The 24,813-nt window shown below is 48.6% G+C and overlaps 1 protein-coding gene across 5 annotated transcripts in view; it reads left to right on the top strand.

The window, feature by feature from the left end:
- Window positions 1–24,813, top strand: part of C1H4orf33 (chromosome 1 C4orf33 homolog) — a 651,328-nt gene that overhangs the window by 299,327 nt on the left and 327,188 nt on the right. The window contains exon 1 of one of the 5 annotated variants that reach the window (XM_063920353.1): window positions 1,444–1,535. The exons of the other annotated variants lie outside the window; for them this stretch is intronic. Coding sequence (XP_063776423.1) covers window positions 1,444–1,535 — 92 coding nt within the window. Of the gene's footprint in view, window positions 1–1,443; window positions 1,536–24,813 lie in introns of those variants that run through there. 5 annotated transcript variants of the gene reach the window in all.

Below are 24,813 nucleotides of genomic sequence, written 5' to 3' on the forward strand. Positions count from 1 at the left end.
TCCTGGAAGCTGTCACACTTGGTTAGTCCTGGTTTATTATCGTAGTGTTTTGCCCTTTCATTGTAAATTTAGATGAACTGACTTATTGAAGCAAATATAAGGGTAGTGTGTCCATTTTTCAAAGGGTTTCTTATAAATATCATGTCAATGCAGTTTATTTAGTAGAATCATGGTGCAAAGAGAATGATGTTCTGTAGCTTTTACCAACCAATTAAATGTGCTGTCATTAGTCTTACTCAATGGGAAAGCTTAGCGATGGTATTTTATTGTTTGCCATGAATTTTAAAACCGTATTGCTCCATGCATTATATACTAAGCCTCATAGCACGGTTTTACAGAGATCTAAGCATCTAACATAAAGGTATGGCATAGGTGTGTGATACACGTGCCCGGCATTCTGGATGCTGGTGGTCAGAAGAATCCTGGCAGGTGTTTGAGAAGTATACTTAGCCTACCCTCCTAACCCTGACCCTCTTTCCCGCAGCCTAACCCTTAATCTAACACTGCCTCCCCACAGCCTAACCCTGACCCTCCTTTCCCGCAGCCTAACCCTATCCCTCCCCGGCGGTGCCTAAATCTAACCCTGCCTACCCGCAGCCTGACCCTCCTTTTCCACAGCCTAAACCTATCCCTCCCTAGTGGTGCCTAAATCTAACCCTGCCTACCCGCAGCCTGACCCTCCTTTTCCACAGCCTAAACCTATCCCTCCCTGGTGGTGCCTAAATCTAACCCTGCCTCCTCACTGCCTAACCCTGACATTACCTTCCCCGCAGCCTAACCCTATCCCTCCCTGGTGGTGCCTAAATCTAACCCTGCCTCCCCACTGCCTAACCCTGACATTACCTTCCCCGCAGCCTAACCCTATCCCTCCCTGGTGGTGCCTAAATCTAACCCTGCCTCCCCACTGCCTAACCCTGACATTACCTTCCCCGCAGCCTAACCCTATACCTCTCTAGTGGTGCCTAAATCTAACCCTGCCTCCCCACTGCCTAACCCTGACATTACCTTCCCCGCAGCCTAACCCTATCCCTCCCTGGTGGTGCCTAAATCTAACCCTGCCTCCCCACTGCCTAACCCTGACATTACCTTCCCCGCAGCCTAACCCTATACCTCTCTAGTGGTGCCTAAATCTAACACTGCCTAACCCTGACATTACCTTCCCCGCAGCCTAACCCTAACCCTCCCTGGTGGTAATAACGTTAAAAGACCAATACCATCACAACTGAAAAATGTAGTTAACACATAAATGCAATTGTTCACAAGTATAATTTTTGAATGTTACATTTGCAGTGTTGTTACTGTATGTATGAATGAATCAGATCCATCCTTCTTATCTGTTTGAGAGTGACAGACAAGCTGAAAGAGCCAACAGGAAGGGGCTGCACCCTCTGATCCTAGGAGAAAGTCCACCTAAGCAGCCCAGTAAATACCACCAGAATGGTCATGGCCATGTCACAGACCGCTCTCCAGCCCCTTTGCTTTCCACTCTCGCTAGTACATTACTTGATACAATCTCCTCACTCTCATTTAGCCAGGTAAGTAACAAGGAGCAGACAGTCACCCTGAATGTAATGAGATAATATCAACTGACACAACTAGCAACCGCACCCTAAGTTAAAACTGATAAGAGAATGTATATCAGTGATGAGTTGCTGACTCAGCAAGTATAAGTCCCTCCTGTGTCAATTTATTCTCCAGAATCCACTCCTGACCCTCTTCCAGGTCAGTTCACAACCCCCAAAATCAGTAAATGGCCCTCAGTATAGTTCAGTTCGTGCCTATCACCCATCACCTATAAATGTGTCCTCATACATTTTGACTCAGTACGCCACACAGCGGGGGATGCCTGGCGTGTGTGAGCTGACAGGTCCCATGCAACTTTGTTAGCGTTGAGTGTCGTTTTTCCGAAAATGTATCTTATTCACATTACTATGCAAATAAGACGCACAAGCAGAATCTGCTGATTAAAATTATATGGTATGTTACAGTGTTTTCTAGGAAACCGCAGATACAGCTGTGGCCGCACACAGAATAATAGGCATGGCGGATCTCAATCAAATCAGCAAAAAAATATAGGCATGCCGGATATCATTTTGATCAGCAAAAGCCGCTGGTGCGTCATATTCATTTTGCGGATGAGACACATTTTAGTGGCAAATGACACTCGGCACTACCAGGTCGCTCAGATAGACATTTCAGCTATTATTTCTTTACCATTTATCATTTTACAACCAAGTAATGTGTTGGAGGCAGTAGTGTCACTAGGGGGATGCGGACCGCACAGAGTGTCACCACACAAGGGGGTGACACCAAAATGCAGCTCCTCCGCAGTGACCAGGAGCCAGCTGCTGCACTGTGACATTATTGCCCAGCATCCACCTCCTGTCACTGAGGAAGAACTCGCAGTGCAAGGCAAAGTCTCTGGGGGCAACGCAGAATTTCCGGGGGTGCTAAGCATGCCCCCAGAGTGACGCGCCAGTGGTTACTAATTGGCGCATTTGGTATCACCGATCACAGTGATGCCACTAAAAAGAACATATTTTGAATTAGAGATGGTCTGACGCCACGATTGTATTAGAACTGCACACACCATGTTACATAACCTGTGTCAAAAAACGCAAACACTTTGCTGTAAAGCCTGTATAAGCAGGGAGCCCTTAGACGCTAATGACCCACACCCATAAGCTAGGGTAGAGGACTGCATCAGCGAGGAGGAGAGCTATCTACACATGGTGACATAGGGTTACACATATGAATAGCAAATGCTTTTGTGAAATACTACTGCCTATATAATCTTCCAAAAGACCCCTTAACTAATCGGCCATCCTCAGATGACATTAATACTTTTCTGGATTCATTCCATGTACCCAATTATCTCCCTTGAATCTTGCAGCCCTCAATGTCACCTGGACAAAATAAAAAAAAAATGAAGTTGCCATTAAATCAGTTACTGGATTCAGATGGCTTCTCAAATCCTTTTTAGTGTAGATGTGTGGGTTCGGATGTACGCTGTCCTTTTCACCAAAGTCTTGCGAGTTCGGATTTATCGTATTGGCTATCCAAACACGTGAGAGTTGATAGCCAGTAAGATGCCATTTTTAGAGATCTAAGTAAATCCAAAGCCGTTCATCTCTACTATTTAGACAATCTGTGTAAAATAGCTTATTCCCCATCTAACACCCTGATATGAATTTTTGCTGGTTTCTCTCACCATTACTCTCAAAGATGCTGGAGATCCAGAACTGACTAACAAAGATCCCACACTATACCAACATCACATACATACTGCACTAACTTGATTGGTACAGTAATCTTTAAAAGCAATGTATCCTCTCAAGCTGAACTAACCAAAATCAAACTCTTACAGTGCTTTCGACTCATCTCTCACCTGCTGGGGGATCTATGTAGACACAGAAGGGTTAGCCCACATTTTCTCTAACGTCCTAGTGGATGCTGGGGACTCCGTAAGGACCATGGGGAATAGACGGGCTCCGCAGGAGACTGGGCACTCTAAGAAAGAATTAGGACTACTGGTGTGCACTGGCTCCTCCCTCTATGCCCCTCCTCCAGACCTCAGCTAGAATCTGTGCACGGAAGGAGCTGGGTGCATTTTAGTGAGCTCTCCTGAGCTTGCTATTAAGAAAGTATTTTAGTTAGGTTTTTTTATTTTCAGAGAGCTTCTGCTGGCAACAGACTCTCTGCTACGTGGGACTGAGGGGAGAGAAGCAAACCTACTAACTGCGGCTAGGTTGCGCTTCTTAGGCTACTGGACACCATTAGCTCCAGAGGGATCAAACACAGGAACCTAACCTTGGTCGTCCGTTCCCGGAGCCGCGCCGCCGTCCCCCTCGCAGAGTCAGAAGACAGAAGCCGGCGGGTTGAAGCAAGAAGACGTCAAAATCGGCGGCAGAAGACTCCTGTCTTCATATGAGGTAGCGCACAGCACTGCAGCTGTGCGCCATTGCTCCCACATTAAACCCACACACTCCGGTCACTGTAGGGTGCAGGGCGCAGGGGGGGGCGCCCTGGGCAGCAATTGAGTACCTCCTGGCAAAAAGCAGCATATATACAGCTGGGCACTGTAATATGCATGAGCCCCCGCCATTATTTTTACACAAAATCGCGGGACAGAAGCCCGCCGCTGAGGGGGCGGGGCTTCTTCCTCAGCACTCACCAGCGCCATTTTCTCTCCACAGCTCCGCTGAGAGGAAGCTCCCCAGGCTCTCCCCTGCAGAAGAAGAGGGTGAAAAGAGAGGGGGAGCACATAAATTGGCGTAAAAACAATATATACAGCAGCTACTGGGTTAACACTACGTTACTGTGTGATTCCTGGGTCATATAGCGCTGGGGTGTGTGCTGGCATACTCTCTCTCTGTCTCTCCAAAGGGCCTTGTGGGGGAACTGTCTTCAAATAGAGCATCCCCTGTGTGTGTGGTGTGTCGGTACGTGTGTGTCGACATGTCTGAGGTAAAAGGCTCCCCTAAGGAGGAGATAGAGCAAATATGTGTGTGTGAGGGTGTCTCCGTCGACAACGCAGACACCTGTTGGATATGTGTAATTAAGTGCTAAGGTGAATTTATTGCACAAAAGATTAGAGAACAGACAGGAAATCTACCCATGTCTGTCACTCTGTCGCAGAGACCTTCATTGTCTCTCAATGCTCACTATCCAAAATAATAAACAAATGCAAAGTTACAGCCAAAATGGCAGAAAAGTATTCAATATATGATTATTGTAATAAAAGATGATTTGCATATCACTGATGACTCATCTGTCCCTGACACAAGGGTACACATGTTTAAGGGGAAGAAAGCTGAGGTAAATTTCCCTCCTCTCATGAGGAAAAAGAGCGGGAATCTCCAGACTAGAGACTGCAGTTTCCCACAAAGAATTCTCAGGCAGTATCCTTTCCCCACTAGGGCCAGGATACGATGGGAATCTTCCCCTAGGGTGTCACGTTTGCCCAAAAGGTAACCTGTCGTAACAGCTGTTCTCAGGGATCCTGCAGATAGCGTGCAACTCAGACCGGCAATTGTGTCGGCATGGGTTTATAGCGCTGGGGCAGCGTGGACAGGTACCTTATCAGCAGAAATTGAGACCCTAGTATGTAGATATATATAGATATATGTATATATAGATATATATATATATATATTAATGCTGTCTTAAGTGATTTATATATATATATATATATCTCAAATGGACTCCGGCACTCCAGTCCTCCCCCTCAGGGTGTACCTCGCTCCGGTGCCCTCCCCAGGGATCCTCTCCCTGACATGTACCAACAATCAAAATCAGAGGCGGCACTCTGAGTCTTTGAAAGCAGTGAAAAAGCTGTATTAGTGAGGTCAACGTTTCGGGGAACACCTCCCCGTCTTATATATATATAAAACATGCCCAAAGAGACATGAGTATACTGGGTCCTAGAGACAAAGCTATGTCGGTTTCTGCTTGACGTGTCCTGTAGAATATGCAATGGACAGATGATGCCGACTTAAGAGGCATATGGAAGGCTGAGGATAGTGTGGAGAAGGGTTCTCGGACCTGGTCTCCACAGCTATAGCTGGTAATTCTGTTGTTTTGCCTTATATTCCTGCACAGCCTAGGAAAGCACGACATTATCAAATGCAGCCTTTCGAACAAAGAAACAAGAAAGTCCGAGGTGCGTCCTTTCTTGCCAGAGGCGGGGGCAGAGGAAAGAAGCTGCACAACACAGCTAGGTCCCAGGAACAGAAGTCCTCCCCGGCCTCTACAATAATCCACCGCATGTTGCTGGGGCTCCACAAGGCGGAGCTAGGCCCGGTGGGGGCACGCCTGCGTAAGTTCAGCCACACGTGGGTTCACTCCCTGTTAGATCCCTGGGCAATAGATATTGTGCAGGGATGCAAGCTGGACTTTGAGAAGATGCCACCTCACCGACGGCCCTGCCGGCTTCCCCCCCACTAGAGGGAAACAGTGTTAACTGCAATTCACAAATTGTATCTTCAGCAGGTGGTGGTCAAGATTCCCCTCCTACAACCATGTTTGTAGTACCGAAACCGGACGGTTCGGTCAGACCCATATTGAATTTAAAATCCCTGAACATATACCTGAAAAGGTTCAAGTTCAAGATGGAATCGCTTAGAGCGGTCATCGCAAGCCTGGAAGGGGGGGATTTTATGGTGTCTCTGGACATAAAGGATGCATACCTTCATGTCCCCATTTATCCACCTCATCAGGCGTACCTCAGATTTGTGGTACAGGATTGTCATTACCCATTCCAGACGTTGCCGTTTGATCTGTTCACGGCACCGAGAATATTTATCAAGGTAATGGCAGAAATGATGGGCTTCTGCGAAAGCAAGGAGTCACAATTATCCCATACTGGGACGATCTCCTCATAAAGGCGAGGTTCAGAGAGCAGTTGCTGATCAGCGTAACACACTCTCGGGAAGTGTTGCAACAGCACGGCTGGATTCTGAATATTCCAAGGTCGCAGCTGATTCCTACGACGCGTCTGCCCTTCCTGGGCATGATTCTGGACACAGACCAGAAGAAGGTTTTTCTCCCGGCGGAGAAGGCTCAGGAGCTCGTGACTCTGGTCAGAGGCCTCTTAAAACTAAAACAGGTGTCGGTGCATCAATGCACGCGAGTCCTGGGAAAGATGTGGCGTCTTACGAAGCCATTCCCTTCGGCAGGTTCCATGCGAGGAACTTGCAGTGGGACCCGTTGGACAAGTGGTCCGGATCGCATCTTCAGATGCATCGGCTGATCACCCTATCCCCCAGGGCCAGGGTGTCTCTTCTGTGGTGGCTGCAGAGTGCTCACCTTCTCGAGGGCCGCAGGTTCGTCATACAGGACTGGGTCCTGGTAACCACGGATGCAAGCCTCCGAGGATGGGGGGCAGTCACTCAGGGAAGAAACTTCCAAGGGCTGTGGTCAATTCAGGAAACTTGTCTGCACATCAATATCCTGGAACTAAGGGCCATATACAATGCCCTGAGTCAAGCGGAGCATCTGCTTCGCAACCAACCGTTGCTGATTCAGTCAGACAACATCACCGCAGTGGCTCATGTAAACCGCCAGGGCGGCACAAGAAGCAGGGTGGCTATGGCAGAAGCCACCAGAATTCTTCGCTGGGCGGAGAATCACGTGCAAGCACTGTCAGCAGTGTTCATTCCGGGAGTGGACAATTGGGAAGCAGACTTCCTCAGCAGACACGACCTCCACCCGGGAGAGTGGGGACTTCATCAAGAAGTCTTCACACAGATTACAAATCGATGGGAACTGCCACAGGTGGACATGATGGCATCCCGCCTCAACAAAAAGCTACAAATGTATTGCGCCAGGTCAAGAGACCCTCAGGCGATAGCTGTGGACGCACTAGTGACACCGTGGGTGTTCCAGTCGGTTTAGGTGTTTCCTCCTCTTCCTCTCATACCCAAGGTGCTGAGAATCGTAAGAAAAAGAGGAGTGAGAACAATACTCATTGTTCTGGATTGGCCAAGAAGGACTTGGTATCCGGAACTACAAGAAATGTTCACAGAGGATCCATGGCCTCTGCCTCTCAGACAGGATCTGTTGCAACAGGGGCCCTGTCTGTTCCAAGACTTACCGCGGCTGCGTTTGACGGCATGGCGGTTCAACGCCGGATCCTAACAGAAAAAGGCATTCCGGATGAGGTTATTCCTACGCTAATAAAGGCTAGGAAGGACGTGACGGCTAAGCATTATCACCGTATATGGCGCAAATATGTTGCTTGGTGTGAGGCCAGGAATGCCCCTACAGAGGAATTCCAGCTGGGCCGTTTCCTTCACTTCCTACAGTCGGGTGTGACTTTGGGTTTAAAATTGGGTTCCATTAAGGTCCAGATTTCAGCCCTATCCATTTTCTTTCAAAAGGAACTGGCTTCTCTTCCTGAAGTTCAGACGTTTGTAAAGGGAGTGCTGCATATTCAGCCACTTTTGTGCCACCAGTGGCACCTTGGGATCTTGACGTGGTGTTGAGTTTCCTGAAATCACACTGGTTTGAGCCACTTAAAACCGTGGAGTTAAAATATCTCACGTGGAAGGTGGTCATGCTATTGGCCTTAGCTCCGGCTAGGCGTGTGTCAGATTTGGCGGCTTTGTCATGTAAAAGCCCCTATCTTGGTTTTCCATATGGACAGGGCAAAATTACGGACTCGTCCGCAATTTCTGCCAAAGGTGGTATCATCCTTTCATTTGAACCAACCTATTGTGGTGCCTGCGGCTACTCGTGACTTGGAGGATTCCAAGTTACTAGATGTAGTCAGGGTTTTGAAGATTTATGTAGCCAGAACGGCTGGAGTCAGGAAAACTGACTCGCTGTTTATCCTGTATGCATCAACAAGCTGGGTGCTCCTGCTTCAAAACAAACTATTGCTCGCTGGATCTGTAACACAATTCAGCAGGCTCATTCTGCGGCTGGATTGCCGCATCCTAAATCAGTGAAAGCCCACTCCACAAGGAAGGTGGGATCTTCTTGGGCGGCTGCCCGAGGGGTCTCGGCATTACAGCTTTGCCGAGCAGCTACTTGGTCGGGTTCAAACACTTTTGCAAAATTATACAAGTTTGATACCCTGGCTGAGGAGGACCTTGTGTTTGCCCATTCGGTGCTGCAGAGTCATCCGCACTCTCCCGCCCGTTTGGGAGCTTTGGTATAATCTCCATGGTCCTTACAGAGTCCCCAGCATCCACTAGGACGTTAGAGAAAATAAGATTTTACTCACCGGTAAATCTATTGCTCGTAGTTCGTAGTGGATGCTGGGCGCCCGTCCCAAGTGCGGACTTCTTCTGCAATGCTTGTATATAGTTATTGCTTACATAAGGGTTATGTTATAGTTGCATTAGGGTTGATCTGATGCTCTGTTGTTGTTCATACTGCTAACTGGGTAAGTTATCACAAGTTATACGGTGTGATTGGTATGGCTGGTATGAGTTTTACCCTGGATTCCAAAATCCTTTCCTTGTAATGTCAGCTCTTCCGGGCACAGTTTCCTTAACTGAGGTCTGGAGGAGGGGCATAGAGGGAGGAGCCAGTGCACACCAGTAGTCCTAATTCTTTCTTAGAGTGCCCATGTCTCCTGCGGAGCCCGTCTATTCCCCATGGTCCTTACGGAGTCCCCAGCATCCACTACGGACTACGAGAAATAGATTTACCGGTGAGTAAAATCTTATTTCTCTAACGTCCTAAGTGGATGCTGGGACTCCGTAAGGACCATGGGGATTAGCGGCTCCGCAGGAGACTGGGCACAACTATAAAGAAAGCTTTTAGACTACTGGTGTGCACTGGCTCCTCCCACTAAGACCCTCCTCCAGACTTCAGTTAGATTCTTGTGCCCGGCTGAGCTGGATGCACACTAGGGGCTCTCCTGAGCACCTAGAAAGAAAGTATATTAAGGTTTTTTATTTTACAGTGAGATCTGCTGGCAACAGACTCACTGCAGCGAGGGACTAAGGGGAGAAGAAGCGAACCTACCTAACAGGTGGTAGTTTGGGCTTCTTAGGCTACTGGACACCATTAGCTCCAGAGGGATCGACCGCAGGACCCGACCTTGGTGTTCGTTCCCGGAGCCGCGCCGCCGTCCCCCTTACAGAGCCAGAAGCAACGAAGAGGTCCGGAAAATCGGCGGCAGAAGACTTCGGTCTTCACCAAGGTAGCGCACAGCACTGCAGCTGTGCGCCATTGCTCCTCATGTACACCTCACACTCTGCTCACTGATGGGTGCAGGGCGCTGGGGGGGGCGCCCTGAGGGCAATATATGACACCTTGGCTGGCAAATCTACATCATATATAGTCCTAGAGGCTATATAGATGTAAAATTACCCCTGCCAGTATTCCAGAAAAAGCGGGAGAAAGTCAGCCGAAAAAGGGGCGGGGCTTCTCCCTTAGCACACTGGCGCCATTTTTCCCTCACAGTTCCGCTGGAAGGAAGCTCCCTGGCTCTCCCCTGCAGTCTGAACAAAAAAGAGAGGGGGGGGGGGGGGGCACTAAATTTAGGCGCAGTATAGATAATATATATATGATATATATATAAAAAAGCAGCTATAAGGGAAAACACTCATTTATAGTGGGATCCCTGTGTTATATAGCGCTCTGGTGTGTGCTGGCATACTCTCTCTCTGTCTCCCCAAAGGGCTTTGTGGGGTCCTGTCCTCTGTCAGAGCATTCCCTGTGTGTTTGCGGTGTGTCGGTACGGCTGTGTCGACATGTTTGATGAGGAGGCTTATGTGGAGGCGGAGCAAATGCCTGTAAACGTGATGTCACCCCCTGCGGGGTCGACACCTGAGTGGATGGTGCTGTGGAAGGACTTACGCGACAGTGTCGACTCCTTGCATAAAAGGTTTGACGACATACCTATTGTGGGACAGCCGGCTTCTCAGCCTGTCCCTGCCCAGGCGTCTCAAAAGCCATCAGGGGCTCTAAAACGCCCGCTACCTCAGATGGCAGACACAGATGTCGACACGGATACTGACTCCAGTGTCGACGACGATGAGACTAATGTAACTTCCAGTAGGGCCACACGTTACATGATTGAGGCAATGAAAAATGTGTTGCACATTTCTGATGTTACCCCCGGTACCACAAAAAAGGGTATTATGTTTGGAGAGAAAAAACTACCAGTAGCTTTTCCTCCATCTGAAGAGTTAAATGAAGTGTGTGAAGAAGCGTGGGCTTCCCCTGATAAAAAGATGGTAATTTCTAAGAGGTTACTAATGGCGTACCCTTTCCCGCCAGAGGATAGGTCACGCTGGGAAACATCCCCTAGGGTGGATAAAGCGCTCACACGCTTGTCAAAGAAGGTGGCACTACCGTCTCCGGATACGGCCGCCCTGAAGGAATCTGCTGATAGAAAGCAGGAGGCTATCCTGAAATCTATATATACACACACAGGTGTTATACTGAGACCGGCTATTGCTTCAGCCTGGATGTGCAGTGCTGCTGCTGCGTGGTCAGATTCCCTGTCAGAAAATATAGATACCCTAGACAGGGACACTATATTGCTAAACGTAGAGCATATAAAAGACGCACTTTTATACATGAGGGATGCACAGAGGGATATTTGCCGGCTGGCATCCAAAATTAGTGCAATGTCCATTTCTGCCAGGAGAGGGTTATGGACTCGGCAGTGGACAGGAGATGCAGATTCCAAACGACACATGGAAGTTCTGCCTTATAAGGGTGAGGAGTTGTTCGGGGATGGTCTCTCGGACCTCGTTTCCACAGCAACAGCTGGGAAGTCTACATTTTTACCCCATGTTCCCTCACAACCAAAGAAAGCACCGTATTATCAGGTACAGTCCTTTCGGCCCAATAGGGGCAAGCGGGTTAAAGGCGCGTCCTTTCTGCCCAGAGGCAGAGGTAGGGGAAAGAAGCTGCAGCATACAGCCAGTTCCCAGGAGCAAAAGTCCTCCCCCGCTTCCTCTAAGTCCACAGCATAACGCTGGGGCTTCACAGGCGGAGCCAGGTACGGTGGGGGCCCGTCTCAAATATTTCAGCAATCAGTGGGCTCGCTCACGGGTGGATCCCTGGATCCTTCAAGTAGTATCTCAGGGGTACAAGCTGGAATTCGAGACGTCTCCCCCCCGCCGTTTCCTCAAATCTGCCTTGCCAACCACTCCCTCAGGCAGGGAGGCAGTGTTACAGACAATTCACAAGCTGTATTCACAACAAGTGATAGTAAAGGTGCCCCTACTTCAACAAGGAAGGGGTTACTATTCCACAATGTTTGTGGTACCGAAACCGGACGGTTCGGTGAGACCCATTTTAAATTTGAAATCCTTGAACACATATATAAAAAAATTCAAGTTCAAGATGGAATCGCTCAGGGCGGTTATTGCAAGCCTGGACGAGGGGGATTACATGGTATCACTGGACATCAAGGATGCTTACCTGCATGTCCCCATTTACCATCCTCACCAGGAGTACCTCAGATTTGTGGTACAGGATTGTCATTACCAATTCCAGACGTTGCCGTTCGGTCTATCCACGGCTCCGAGGGTCTTTACCAAGGTAATGGCCGAAATGATGATGGGGGTCATTCCGAGTTGTTCGCTCGTTATTTTTTTCTCGCAACGGAGCGATTAGTCGCTAATGCGCATGCGCAATGTCCGCAGTGCGACTGCGCCAAGTAAATTTGCTATGCAGTTAGGTATTTTACTCACGGCATTACGAGGTTTTTTCTTCGTTCTGGTGATCGTAATGTGATTGACAGGAAGTGGGTGTTTCTGGGCGGAAACAGGCCGTTTTATGGGTGTGTGCGAAAAAACGCTACCGTTTCTGGGAAAAACGCGGGAGTGGCTGGAGAAACGGAGGAGTGTCTGGCCGAACGCTGGGTGTGTTTGTGACGTCAAACCAGGAACGACAAGCACTGAACTGATCGCAGATGCCGAGTAAGTGTGGAGCTACTCAGAATCTGCTAAGAAGTGTCAATTCGCAATTTTGCTAATCTTTCGTTCGCAATTTTGATAAGCTAAGATTCACTCCCAGTAGGCGGCGGCTTAGCGTGTGCAAAGCTGCTAAAAGCAGCTTGCGAGCGAACAACTCGGAATGAGGGCCGATACTCCTTCGAAAGAAGGGAGTTTTAATTATCCCGTACTTGGACGATCTCCCGATAAAGGCGAGGTCCAGAGAGCAGTTGTTGGTCGGGGTAGCACTATCTCGGGAAGTGCTACAACAGCACGGCTGGATTCTAAACATTCCAAAGTCACAGCTGGTCCCTACGACACGTCTACTGTTCCTAGGGATGGTTCTGGACACAGAACAGAAAAAAGTGTTTCTCCCGGAGGAGAAGGCCAAGGAGCTGTCATCTCTAGTCAGAGGCCTCCTAAAACCAAAACAGGTGTCTGTGCATCACTGCACGCGGATCCTGGGAAAAATGGTAGCTTCCTACGAAGCGATTCCATTCGGCAGGTTTCATGCAAGAACCTTTCAGTGGGACCTGTTGGACAAGTGGTCCGGATCGCATCTTCAGGTGCATCGTCTGATAACCCTGTCTCCGAGGACAAGGGTGTCTCTGCTGTGGTGGCTGCAGAGTGCTCATCTTCAAGAGGGCCGCAGATTCGGCATACAGGACTGGGTCCTGGTGACCACGGATGCCAGCCTTCGAGGCTGGGGAGCAGTCACACAGGGAAGAAACTTCCAAGGACTATGGTCAAGTCAGGAGACTTCCCTGCACATAAATATTCTGGAACTGAGGGCCATTTACAATGCCCTAAGTCAGGCAAAACCCCTGCTTCAAAACCAGCCGGTACTGATCCAGTCAGACATCATCACGGCGGTCGCCCATGTAAATCGACAGGGCGGCACGAGAAGCAGGACGGCAGTGGCAGAAGCCACAAGGATTCTCCGATGGGCGGAAAATCACGTGTTAGCACTGTCAGCAGTGTTCATTCCGGGAGTGGACAACTGGGAAGCAGACTTCCTCAGCAGGCACGACCTCCACCCGGGAGAGTGGGGACTTCATCCAGAAGTCTTTCGAATGATTGTAAACCATTGGAAAAGGCCACAGGTGGACATGATGGCGTCCCGCCTAAACAAAAAGCTAGAAAAATATTGCGCCAGGTCGAGAGACCCGCAGGCGATAGCTGTGGACGCTCTAGTGACACCGTGGGTGTACCGATCGGTTTATGTGTTCCCTCCTCTTCCTCTCATACCAAAGGTACTGAGGATAATAAGGAGAAGAGGAGTAAGAACTATACTCATTGTTCCGGATTGGCCAAGAAGAACTTGGTACCCGGAACTTCAAAAAATGATGTCAGAGGACCCATGGCCTCTACCACTCAGACAGGACCTGCTGCAGCAGGGGCCCTGTCTGCTCCAAGACTTACCGCGGCTGCGTTTGACGGCATGGCGGTTGAACACCGGATCCTGAAGGAAAAGGGCATTCCGGAGGAAGTCATTCCTACGCTGATTAAAGCTAGGAAAGAAGTAACCGCAAACCATTATCACCGCATATGGCGAAAATATGTGGCGTGGTGTGAGGCCAGGAAGGCCTTAACGGAGGAATTTCAGCTGGGCCGTTTCCTGCACTTTCTACAGTCAGGGGTGACTATGGACCTTAAATTGGGTTCCATTAAGGTCCAGATTTCGGCTCTATCGATTTTCTTCCAGAGAGAACTGGCTTCACTACCTGAAGTTCAGACTTTTGTTAAGGGAGTGCTTCATATTCAGCCCCCTTTTGTGCCTCCAGTGGCACCTTGGGATCTCAACGTGGTGTTGGATTTCCTAAAGTCACATTGGTTTGAGCCACTGAAAACCGTGGATTTGAAATATCTCACGTGGAAAGTGGTCATGTTGTTGGCCTTGGCTTCGGCCAGGCGTGTGTCAGAATTGGCGGCTTTGGCATGTAAAAGCCCTTATCTGATTTTCCATATGGATAGGGCAGAATTGAGGACTCGTCCCCAGTTTCTCCCCAAAGTGGTATCAGCTTTTCATCTGAACCAACCTATCGTGGTGCCTGCGGCTACAAATGACTTGGAGGCTTCCAAGTTGTTGGATGTAGTCAGGGCCCTGAAAATCTATGTTTCCAGGACAGCTGGAGTCAGGAAGACTGACTCGCTCTTTATCCTGTATGCGCCCAACAAGTTGGGTGCACCTGCTTCAAAGCAGACTATTGCTCGCTGGATCTGTAGTACGATTCAGCTTGCACATTCTGCGGCTGGACTGTCGCATCCTAAATTAGTAAAAGCCCATTCCACGAGGAAGGTGGGCTCTTCTTGGGCGGCTGCCCGAGGGGTCTCGGCTCTTCAACTTTGCCGAGCAGCTACTTGGTCGGGGTCAAAATTCTATAAGTTTGACACCCTGGCTGAGGAGGACCTAGAGTTTGCCCATTCGGTGCTGCAGAGTCATCCGCACTCTCCCGCCCGTTTGGGAGCTTTGGTATAATCCCCATGGTCCTTACGGAGTCCCAGCATCCACTTAGGACGTTAGAGAAAATAAGAATTTACTCACCGGTAATTCTATTTCTCATAGTCCGTAGTGGATGCTGGGCGCCCATCCCAAGTGCGGATTGTCTGCAATACTTGTATATAGTTATTGCTTAACTAAAGGGTTCTTGTTGAGCCATCTGTTGAGAGGCTCAGTTGTTGTCATACTGTTAACTGGGTATTGTATCACGAGTTATACGGTGTGATTGGTGTGGCTGGTATGAGTCTTACCCGGGATTCAAAATCCTCCCTTATTGTGTCAGCTCTTCCGGGCACAGTATCCTAACTGAAGTCTGGAGGAGGGTCTTAGTGGGAGGAGCCAGTGCACACCAGTAGTCTAAAAGCTTTCTTTATAGTTGTGCCCAGTCTCCTGCGGAGCCGCTAATCCCCATGGTCCTTACGGAGTCCCAGCATCCACTACGGACTATGAGAAATAGAATTACCGGTGAGTAAATTCTTATTTTTTTGTCACTGTCCATTTATCACCCCACTATATATAAAAATATTTCTATTGATATTTCACCTAAGTGATTGCCAGAACTCTTATTGCCCTGATTTTGTGTCCCCACCCCCTCATCACATTGGCATACTTTTCTCTTTTTCCGTTTTATTTGCTTTATAATAGTACACAGTGTTATATTTTAATTATTTCTTCACTTCAATTTCATTTGCACTAGAGTGTCATGCCATTGAGGTCATCCACTGTCTGTGATATATGGTGGAATCTTTTCACAATATATATCAATTATAGAATTGTATGTTAAAGGTTATTCTTATCCAACAATTATATAATATTACATTAGCCAATTAGTGCTTTCTGGACAATTTGGAATATGTTTTGTACTGTATGTCAATTTGTCCATATGTAAGTCAAATAAAAATATCAAGCAATATGCGCAAATGTTTATTTCTCATACGTCCTAGAGGATGCTGGGGACGACATCAAGACCATGGGGTATAGACGGGACCTGCAGGAGACATGGGCACTCTACAGACTTTTCATTGGGTGTGAACTGGCTCCTCCCTCTATGCCCCTCCTCCAGACTTCAGTTTTAGAAATGTGCCCAGGTCGACTGGATGCACTCTGAGGAGCTCTACTGAGTTTCTCTGAAAAGACTAATGTTAGGTTTTTTATTTTCAGGGAGATCTGCTGGCATCAGACTCCCTGCTTCGTGGGACTGAGGGGGCAGAAGCAGAACCAACTTCTTCAGAGTTTCATGGCTCTGCTTCTGGCTGACAGGACACCATTAGCTCCTGAAGGGAACTGAACGCTAGCCGTGCCTAGATGCTCACTCCCACAGCACGCCGTCACCCCCTTCACAGAGCCAGAAGTCAAAAGACAGGTGAGTATAAGAAGAATGATCTTCTATCAAGTAAGTGACGGCTGAGGTGCGGCGTGGCTGGCGGGAGCGCAGCGCGCCATTGCTGCCCACACACACAGACACTGCAGGGGGGGGGGCGCCCTGGGCAGCAATACAAATACCTCAAACTGGCTTACAGTGGGCATAAGTTGCCGCTGGCACAGCCCTACCCCGCCAGTATAAATATTACAGTGTATATTTGAGTGTAAGGACGCGCCATTGCGGGGGCGGAGCTTCTTCCTCAGGCAGCCAGCACACTACTCAGCGCCATTTTCTCTCTCTCCTCAGGCTGCAGAGAACACGCTGGTCCTCTCCTCCACTTCTGACAAGTACAGGGTGCTATTAAGGGGGGCACAAAGTGATTGTGATGCATTTGATAGTGTATATTACTATTTAAAAAGCGTTGTTAGGCTGTGGACATACTGTGTTCACAGGAAATACTGGCACTGGGATTGTGAGCTGGCTGCTCCTATCCTGTGTCCCTCTGACAGATTTTACTGTAGGTCTGTCCCCAAAATAAGTCCCAGTGTGTCTGTTGGTGTGCTGTACACGTGTGAGGCATGTCTGAGGCAGGGAGTTCCTCCCCGGAGGAAACCATTTTAGGGACACAGAGTTGTAATGTGGTGGCGCGCTACAGGCACACCAAGAGCCTGCATGAGTAAAAGAGTTACATGACAGTATGCATCTGATTAACCGTAGATTAGATAAATCTGAATCTAAGGCTGCATGCTGGAGAAAATCTGTGGAAGATGTAATTTTTCAGGATGCTGTTATTCCTTATGCGGGCAGCCCCTCTGGGTCACATAAGAGACCATTTGCAAATGTTGTAAACACTGATACCGACACGGATTCCGACTCCTGTGTCGACGATAGTGAATCCAGAGAGATAGATCATAAATTGCCAAAAAATATACAATATATGATTGTGTCTATAAGGGACGTGTTGGAGGTTACAGAAACCACTCCTGTACCTCAGGAGAAGGCTTATTTGTGTAAAGAAAAGAAGTCCAAAGTCACGTTCCCCCCTTCACACGAACTAAATGCTCTGTTTGAAGGGGTGTGGGTGAATCCTGATAAAAGATTTCGTATTCCCAAAAGGATGAACATAGGTTACCCTTTCTCGGCTGAGGACAGGAAAAAGTGGGAGTCACCCCCAGTGTTAGACAGTGCACTTTCCATGTTGACAAAGAAAGTAATTCTTCCTGCTCCTGGCAAGGCTTCTCTTAAAGAGCCGGCAGACCGCAAAATGGAAACGACATTGAAATCCATTTATGTTACCAATGGTACACTGATTAGGCCCACTATTGCCTGCGCATGGGTGAGTTGCGCTATTGAAAAATGGTCAGAAAGCGTGTCATCAGAATTTGACACGATTGATAAAGATGAAATCTCCTTAAATTAGGGAATATCAAGGACGCTGCCGCCTACATGCTGGAAGCAATGAAGGATATTGGACTCTTGAGTTCACAGGCCGCTACCATGGCAGTATCGGCTAGGTGGGCGTTGTGGATTCGCCAGTGGAACGCGGATGCAGATTCCAAAAGAAACATGGAGGCTCTCCCATATAAAGGTGAGGCCTTACTTGGCGATGGCCTGGATGCGTTAGTCTCGGCGGCTACCGCAGGTAAGTCAACATTTTTGCCCTCTGCGCCTGCACCGGCAAAAAAGACCTATCACCCGCAAATGCAGTCCTTTCGGCCCAATAAATACAAAAAAGCGAGAGGTTCCCCCTCCTTTGCAGGAAGGGGAAGGGGAAAGAAGCCCTACTTCTGCCAAATCCCCAGCATGACGCTGGAGCTCCCTTGCGGGAGGCCGCTCGGGTGGGGGCACGTCTCAAACTCTTTAGCCAAGGTTGGATTCTGTCTGGCCTGGATCCCTGGGTGTTGCACATAGTATCCCAGGGAGTTTCAAGACGTGCCTCCATGCCGATTTTTCAAATCGACCTTGCCAGTTTCTCTGCCAGAAAGAGAAGCAGTAACAGCGGCAATCCAAAAATTATGTCAAGACCAGGTCATAATCCTGGTACCGTCGTCTCAACAAGGGAGGGGTTTTTATTCCAGCCTCTTTGTTGTACCGAAGCCGGACAGCTCGGTCAGACCGATCCTAAATCTAAAAGATCTGAATTGTTACCTAAAAAGGTTCAAGTTCAAGATGGAATCACTTTGGGCAGTGATTGCCAGTCTGGAGGAGGGGGACTATTTGGTGTCAGTGGACATAAAGAATGCTTACCTGCATGTTCCCATTTATCCTCCTCACCAGGCTTATCTGAAATTCGCGGTCCAGGATTGCCATTACCAATTCCAGACGTTGCCTTTCGGTCTCTCCACGGCGCCGAGGGTATTCACCAAGGTGATGGCGGTGATGATGGTCCTCCTTCGTCAGAAAGGAGTCAATATAATTCCTTATCTGGACGATCTCCTGATAAAGGCGAGATCCAGGGAGCAGTTGTTACAAAACATCACACTCTCCCTGTCAATACTCCAACAACACGGTTGGATCATAAATTACCTAAAACCACAGTTGGAACAGACGACAAGGTTGTCTTTCCTCGGGATGATTCTGGACACAGAAGTTCAGAGAGTTTTTCTTCCGCTGGAAAAGGCTCTGGAAATCCAGAAAATGGTAAAACAGATATTGAAACCATCAAGTGTGTCGATCCATCAGTGCATTCGGTTGTTGGGGAAGATGGTGGTGGCCTACGAGGCCATACAGTTTGACAGGTTCCATGCCAGAGTATTCCAGTGGGACCTGTTGGACAAGTGGTCGGGGTCACACCTACACATGCACAGAAAGATAATCCTGTCGTCAAGAACCAGGATTTCGCTCCTGTGGTGGTTGCACAGCTCTCACCTACTAGAGGGACGCAGGTTCGGGATTCAGGACTTGGTCCTGGTAACCACGGATGCAAGTCTCCGAGGCTGGGAAGCAGTCTCTCAGGGAGAAAACTTCCAGGGACGTTGGTCACATCAGGAAGCCTGCCTTCACATAAACGTTCTGGAACTAAGAGCCATTTACAACGGCCTTCAACAAGCGGTACATCTTCTTCAAGACCGTCCCGTGCAGATCCAGGCAGACAATGTAACAGCAGTCGCATACATAAACAGGCAGGGTGGAACGAAAAGCAGAGCGGCAGAGGCGACAAAAATCCTCCGCTGGCCAGAAAAACATCTACAAGCTCTGTCGGCAATATTCATTCCGGGAGTAGACAACTGGGAAGCAGACTTCCTCAGCAGACACGATCTCCATCTAGGAGAGTGGGGCCTCCACCAAGAAGTTTTCGCAGAGGTGACAAGTCTTTGGGGAGTTCCTCAAATAGACATGATGGAGTCTCGTCTCAACAAGAAGCTTCAGAGATACTGTTCCAGGTCGAGAGACCCTCAAGCAGTAGCAGTGGATGCACTGGTGACCCAGTGGGTGTTTCTGTCAGTGTATGTCTTCCCTCCACTTCTGCTGATCCCAAAAGTACTCCGGATCATAAGAAAAACAAGGGTTCGAGCAATCTTCATTGCCCCAGACTGGCCAAGGAGGACTTGGTACCCAGATCTTCAGCAGTTGCTCATAGAAGATCCTCAGCCTCTTCCTCCTCGAGAGGACCTGCTGTGCGTGTTCCAAGACTTACCGCGGCTACGTTTGACGGCATGGCTGTTGAGCGCCGTATCCTAGCCAGGAAGAGTATTCCCAAGGAAGTCATCCCCACCCTTATTCAGGCCAGAAAGGGAGTAACGTCGAAACATTACCACCGTAGTTGGAGAAAATATGTGTCTTGGTGTGAATCCAAGAAAGCTCCTACGGAAGAGTTTCATTTAGGACGTTTTCTCCATTTTTTGCAGGATGGTGTGGAGGCGGGCCTCCGATTAGGATCAATCAAGGTCCAGATTTCGGCCTTGTCTGTGTTCTTCCAAAAACAATTGGCCTCTCTTCCAGCGGTTCAGACCTTCGTGAAAGGGGTTCTGCACATCCAGCCTCCATTCGTGCCTCCAGTGGCACCATGGGACGTTAACGTGGTATTGCAGTTCCTTCAGTCGGATTGGTTTGAGCCTCTACAAAAGATAGAGTTGAAGTTTCTCACTTGGAAAGTGGTGATGCTTTTGGCATTGGCATCCACGCGGCGGGTGTCTGAATTGGGGGCCTTGTCTCACAAGAGCCCTTACCTGATCTTCCATGAAGATAGGGCAGAGTTGAGAACTCGTCAACATTTTCTTTCGAAGGTGGTTTCATTTTTCCACATAAACCAACCTATTGTAGTGCCAGTAGTTACTGACACATTCACTGATTCAAAATCTCTAGATGTGGTTAGAGCTTTGAAAATCTATGTTGCTAGAACGGCTCTTATACGGAAAACAGAGGCTCTGTTTGTCCTGTATGCTCACAACAAGATTGGCTGTCCTGCTTCCAAACAGACTATTGCACGTTGGATTAGGAATACGATTCAGCAAGCTCATACTACGGCTGGATTGCCGTTACCGATGTCGGTAAAGGCCCACTCCACTAGGAAGGTGGGCTCATCCTGGGCGGCTGCCCGGGGGCTCTCGGCATTACAACTTTGCCGAGCAGCTATTTGGTCAGGGTCAAACACATTTGCTAAGTTCTACAAGTTTAACACCTTGGACGATGAGGACCTAAAGTTTGGTCAATCGGTGCTGCAGAGTCATCTGCACTCTCCCGCCAATACTGGAGCTTTGGTATAGACCTCATGGTCTTGATGTCGTCCCCAGCATCCTCTAGGACGTATGAGAAAATAGGATTTTGTCACCTACCGGTAAATCCTTTTCTCCTAGTTCGTAGAGGATGCTGTGCGCCTGTCCCAGTGCGTATTTTACCTACAGTTTAGTTATTACAGTTACACAAGTTGTGTTATCTTAGTTTCAGCATGTTGCTGCAATTGGTTCATGCCTGTTGGCGTGTGTTATGTTGAATGCCATGTGTGCGGCATGGTTGAGGGTGTGAGTTGGTAAATGTCTCACCACTAGTTAAGTAATTCCTTTCCTCGAAATGTCAGTCTCCCTGGGCACAGTTTCTACAAGTGAAGTCTGGAGGAGGGGCATAGAGGGAGGAGCCAGTTCACACCCAATGAAAAGTCCTTAGAGTGCCCATGTCTCCTGCGGATCCTGTCTATACCCCATGGTCTTGATGTCGTCCCCAGCATCCTCTACGGACTAGGAGAAAAGGATTTACCGGTAGGTATCAAAATCCTATTATTTGGAGAAGGATGTCAGACAAATATTGGAGTTTACTCCTATTTCTGTTACAGAAAGGCTTTTCAGGTTGTAAAAGTGTATATTAAGCAGGTGTAGAGTAAATAAATGAAAGCTACAGATTGTCGACACGTGCTTCGATGAATCTATCCTACCTCAAAACAAGTATTTAAGTGGAATCCTACAGGGCCTGACTCAGAGATGGATGCAAATGCCGTCTTTACTGTGATCGTGCACACAGCAGATCTGCAAATATTTGCAAATGGCGCTGCCATGTACTGTAGAGACACTCACTGACATCATCTCTGATCTGCCACTTGCGTACAAAGACCCACCATCGGTCCCATATCAGTCACATTATCGATCATCTGAGCAACCCTAGTGAGCCACTGGAACCTTTACAACTGTGCATGATTCCATAGTTGTAGACTCAGACACGTCCAGAAAATGGTTGCGATACCCCTTCGCTACGTTTTTGTAGCCATTCCGTTACCTCCTTCAAATGCTCTCTACCTGTCACTCACTTTGTGAATAAGTCTTCACTGCATCCGCCTTCCCTAAGCAATTGCCTTGGGTGCCGTGACATATCTATAATGGGTCCAGGGTCACCCACACTGCACACCCTGCACCCATTTCTCCAATGCTCACCTACGTGCAGTGCTCCAGCACTGCACAAATCACTGGGAATATATTGCAGCGGCCATTTCTCCCTAACAAATGCCTCTGCACCATTTTCCCAGACACTTGTTTGCGCAGTAGACTCTGGCACAGCACCAGAGTCTACTAGTGCTCAGTCACTAATGCGCTGACAGTGCTGGCTGGAGAGGAGGGATCCTGGACAGACACTGTAGACAGGCCTCTTTCACTCTTAATACAGTAAGTATTAGTAAATGCGGACTTTAGACTCTGAAATACAAAATTGACCAGACATCGACCACATATCGACCCAGATTGATTTTTAGTAAATATTCCCCTAAATCCCACATTTACGAACAGATGATTTTAGACAATTTTTTTTAAACAATGTCAAAAATCATCTGTTGGTAAATGATCTCTTAAGACAGCAGATACATGTCTCTATGGGGGTTATTTATCAAAGCATGGAAAGAGATGAGGTGAAGAGATATAGGTGGTCATTCCGAGTTGTTAGCTCGCTGACGATTTTCGCAGTGCAGCGATCAAGTGCAAAAATGGCAAAAATGCGTAGATTTACACAAGCTCGAGCTACGTTTTTTCATCGCTCCAGTGATCGTAGTGTGATTGACAGGAAGTGGGTGTTTCTGGGCGGAAACTGGCCGTTTTCCTGGAGTGTGCTAAAAAACGCAGGCGTGCCAGGTAAAAACGCAGGAGTGGCTGCAGAAACGGGGGAGTGGCTGGCCGAACGCAGGGCGTGTTTGTGACTTCAAACCAGGAACTTAACGGACTGAGGTGATCGCAGTCTAGGAGTAGGTCTGGAGCTACTCAGAAACTGCAAGGAAATATTTAGTAGCAGTTCTGCCAATCTTTCGGTCGTTATTCTGCTAAGCTAAGATACACTCCCAGAGGGCGGCGGCCTAGCGTTTGCAATGCTGCTAAAAGCAGCTAGCGAGCGAACAACTCGGAATGAGGGCCATAAAGCGCTAACCAGTCAGCTTCCAACTCTCATTGCACAGTGTAACTCTGTTTTGAAAAATGATCGTTAGTGCTTTTCTCTGACGTCCTAGTGGATGCTGGGAACTCCGTAAGGACCATGGGGAATAGCGGCTCCGCAGGAGACTGGGCACAAAAGTAAAGCTTTAGGACTACCTGGTGTGCACTGGCTCCTCCCCCTATGACCCTCCTCCAAGCCTCAGTTAGATTTTTGTGCCCGACCGAGAAGGGTGCACACTAGGGGCTCTCCTGAGCTCTTAGTGAAAGTTTAGTTTTAGGTTTTTTATTTTCAGTGAGACCTGCTGGCAACAGGCTCACTGCATCGAGGGACTAAGGGGAGAAGAAGCGAACTCACCTGCGTGCAGAGTGGATTGGGCTTCTTAGGCTACTGGACACCATTAGCTCCAGAGGGACCGAACACAGGCCCAGCCTCGGAGTCCGGTCCCAGAGCCGCGCCGCCGGCCCCCTTACAGAGCCAGAAGCAAGAAGAGGTCCGGAAAATCGGCGGCAGAAGACATCCTGTCTTCACCAAGGTAGCGCACAGCACTGCAGCTGTGCGCCATTGCTCCTCAGCACACTTCACACTCCGGTCACTGAGGGTGCAGGGCGCTAGGGGGGGGCGCCCTGAGCAGCAATAGAAACACCTTGGCTGGCGAAAATACATCACATATAGCCCCCAGGGCTATATGGATGAATTTTAACCCCTGCCAGATTCCACATAAAAGCGGGAGAAAAGGCCGCCGAGAAGGGGGCGGAGCCTATCTCCTCAGCACACAGGCGCCATTTTCCTTCACAGCTCCGCTGAAAGGACGTCTCCCTGACTCTCCCCTGCAGTCCTGCACTACAGAAACAGGGTAAAAAAGAGAGGGGGGCACTAATTGGCGTAATAATTACAAATAGCAGCTATAAGGGGGAAAAACACTTATTTAAGGTTATCCCTGTATATATATAGCGCTCTGGTGTGTGCTGGCATACTCTCCCTCTGTCTCCCCAAAGGGCTAGTGGGGTCCTGTCCTCTGTCAGAGCATTCCCTGTGTGTGTGCTGTGTGTCGGTACGTTGTGTCGACATGTATGAGGAGGAAAATGATGTGGAGGCGGGGCAATTGCCTATAATAGAGATGTCACCCCCTAGGGAGTCGACACCTGAGTGGATGATCTTATGGAAGGAATTACGTGACAGTGTCAGCTCTTTGCAAAAAACAGTTGACGACATAAGACAGCCGGCTACTCAGCTTGTGCCTGTCCAGGCGTCTCAAAAGCCATCAGGGGCTCTAAAACGCCCGTTACCTCAGATGGTAGATACAGACGTCGACACGGATACTGACTCCAGTGTCGACGGGGAAGAGACAAACGTGACTTCCAGTAGGGCCACACGTTACATGATTGAGGCAATGAAAAATGTTTTACATATTTCTGATAATACTAATACCACTAAAAAGGGTATTATGTTCGGTGAGAAAAAACTACCTGTAGTTTTTCCTGAATCTGAGGAATTAAATGAGGTGTGTGATGAAGCGTGGGTTTCCCCCGATAAAAAACTGATAATTCCTAAAAAATTATTGGCATTATATCCTTTCCCGCCAGAGATTAGGGCGCGTTGGGAAACACCCCCTAGGGTGGATAAAGCACTCACACGCTTATCAAAACAGGTGGCTCTACCCTCTCCTGAGACGGCCGCCCTTAAGGATCCTGCTGATAGAA

This window comes from Pseudophryne corroboree, chromosome 1, assembly GCF_028390025.1.
Source record: "Pseudophryne corroboree isolate aPseCor3 chromosome 1, aPseCor3.hap2, whole genome shotgun sequence".
Taxonomy (NCBI): domain Eukaryota; kingdom Metazoa; phylum Chordata; class Amphibia; order Anura; family Myobatrachidae; genus Pseudophryne; species Pseudophryne corroboree.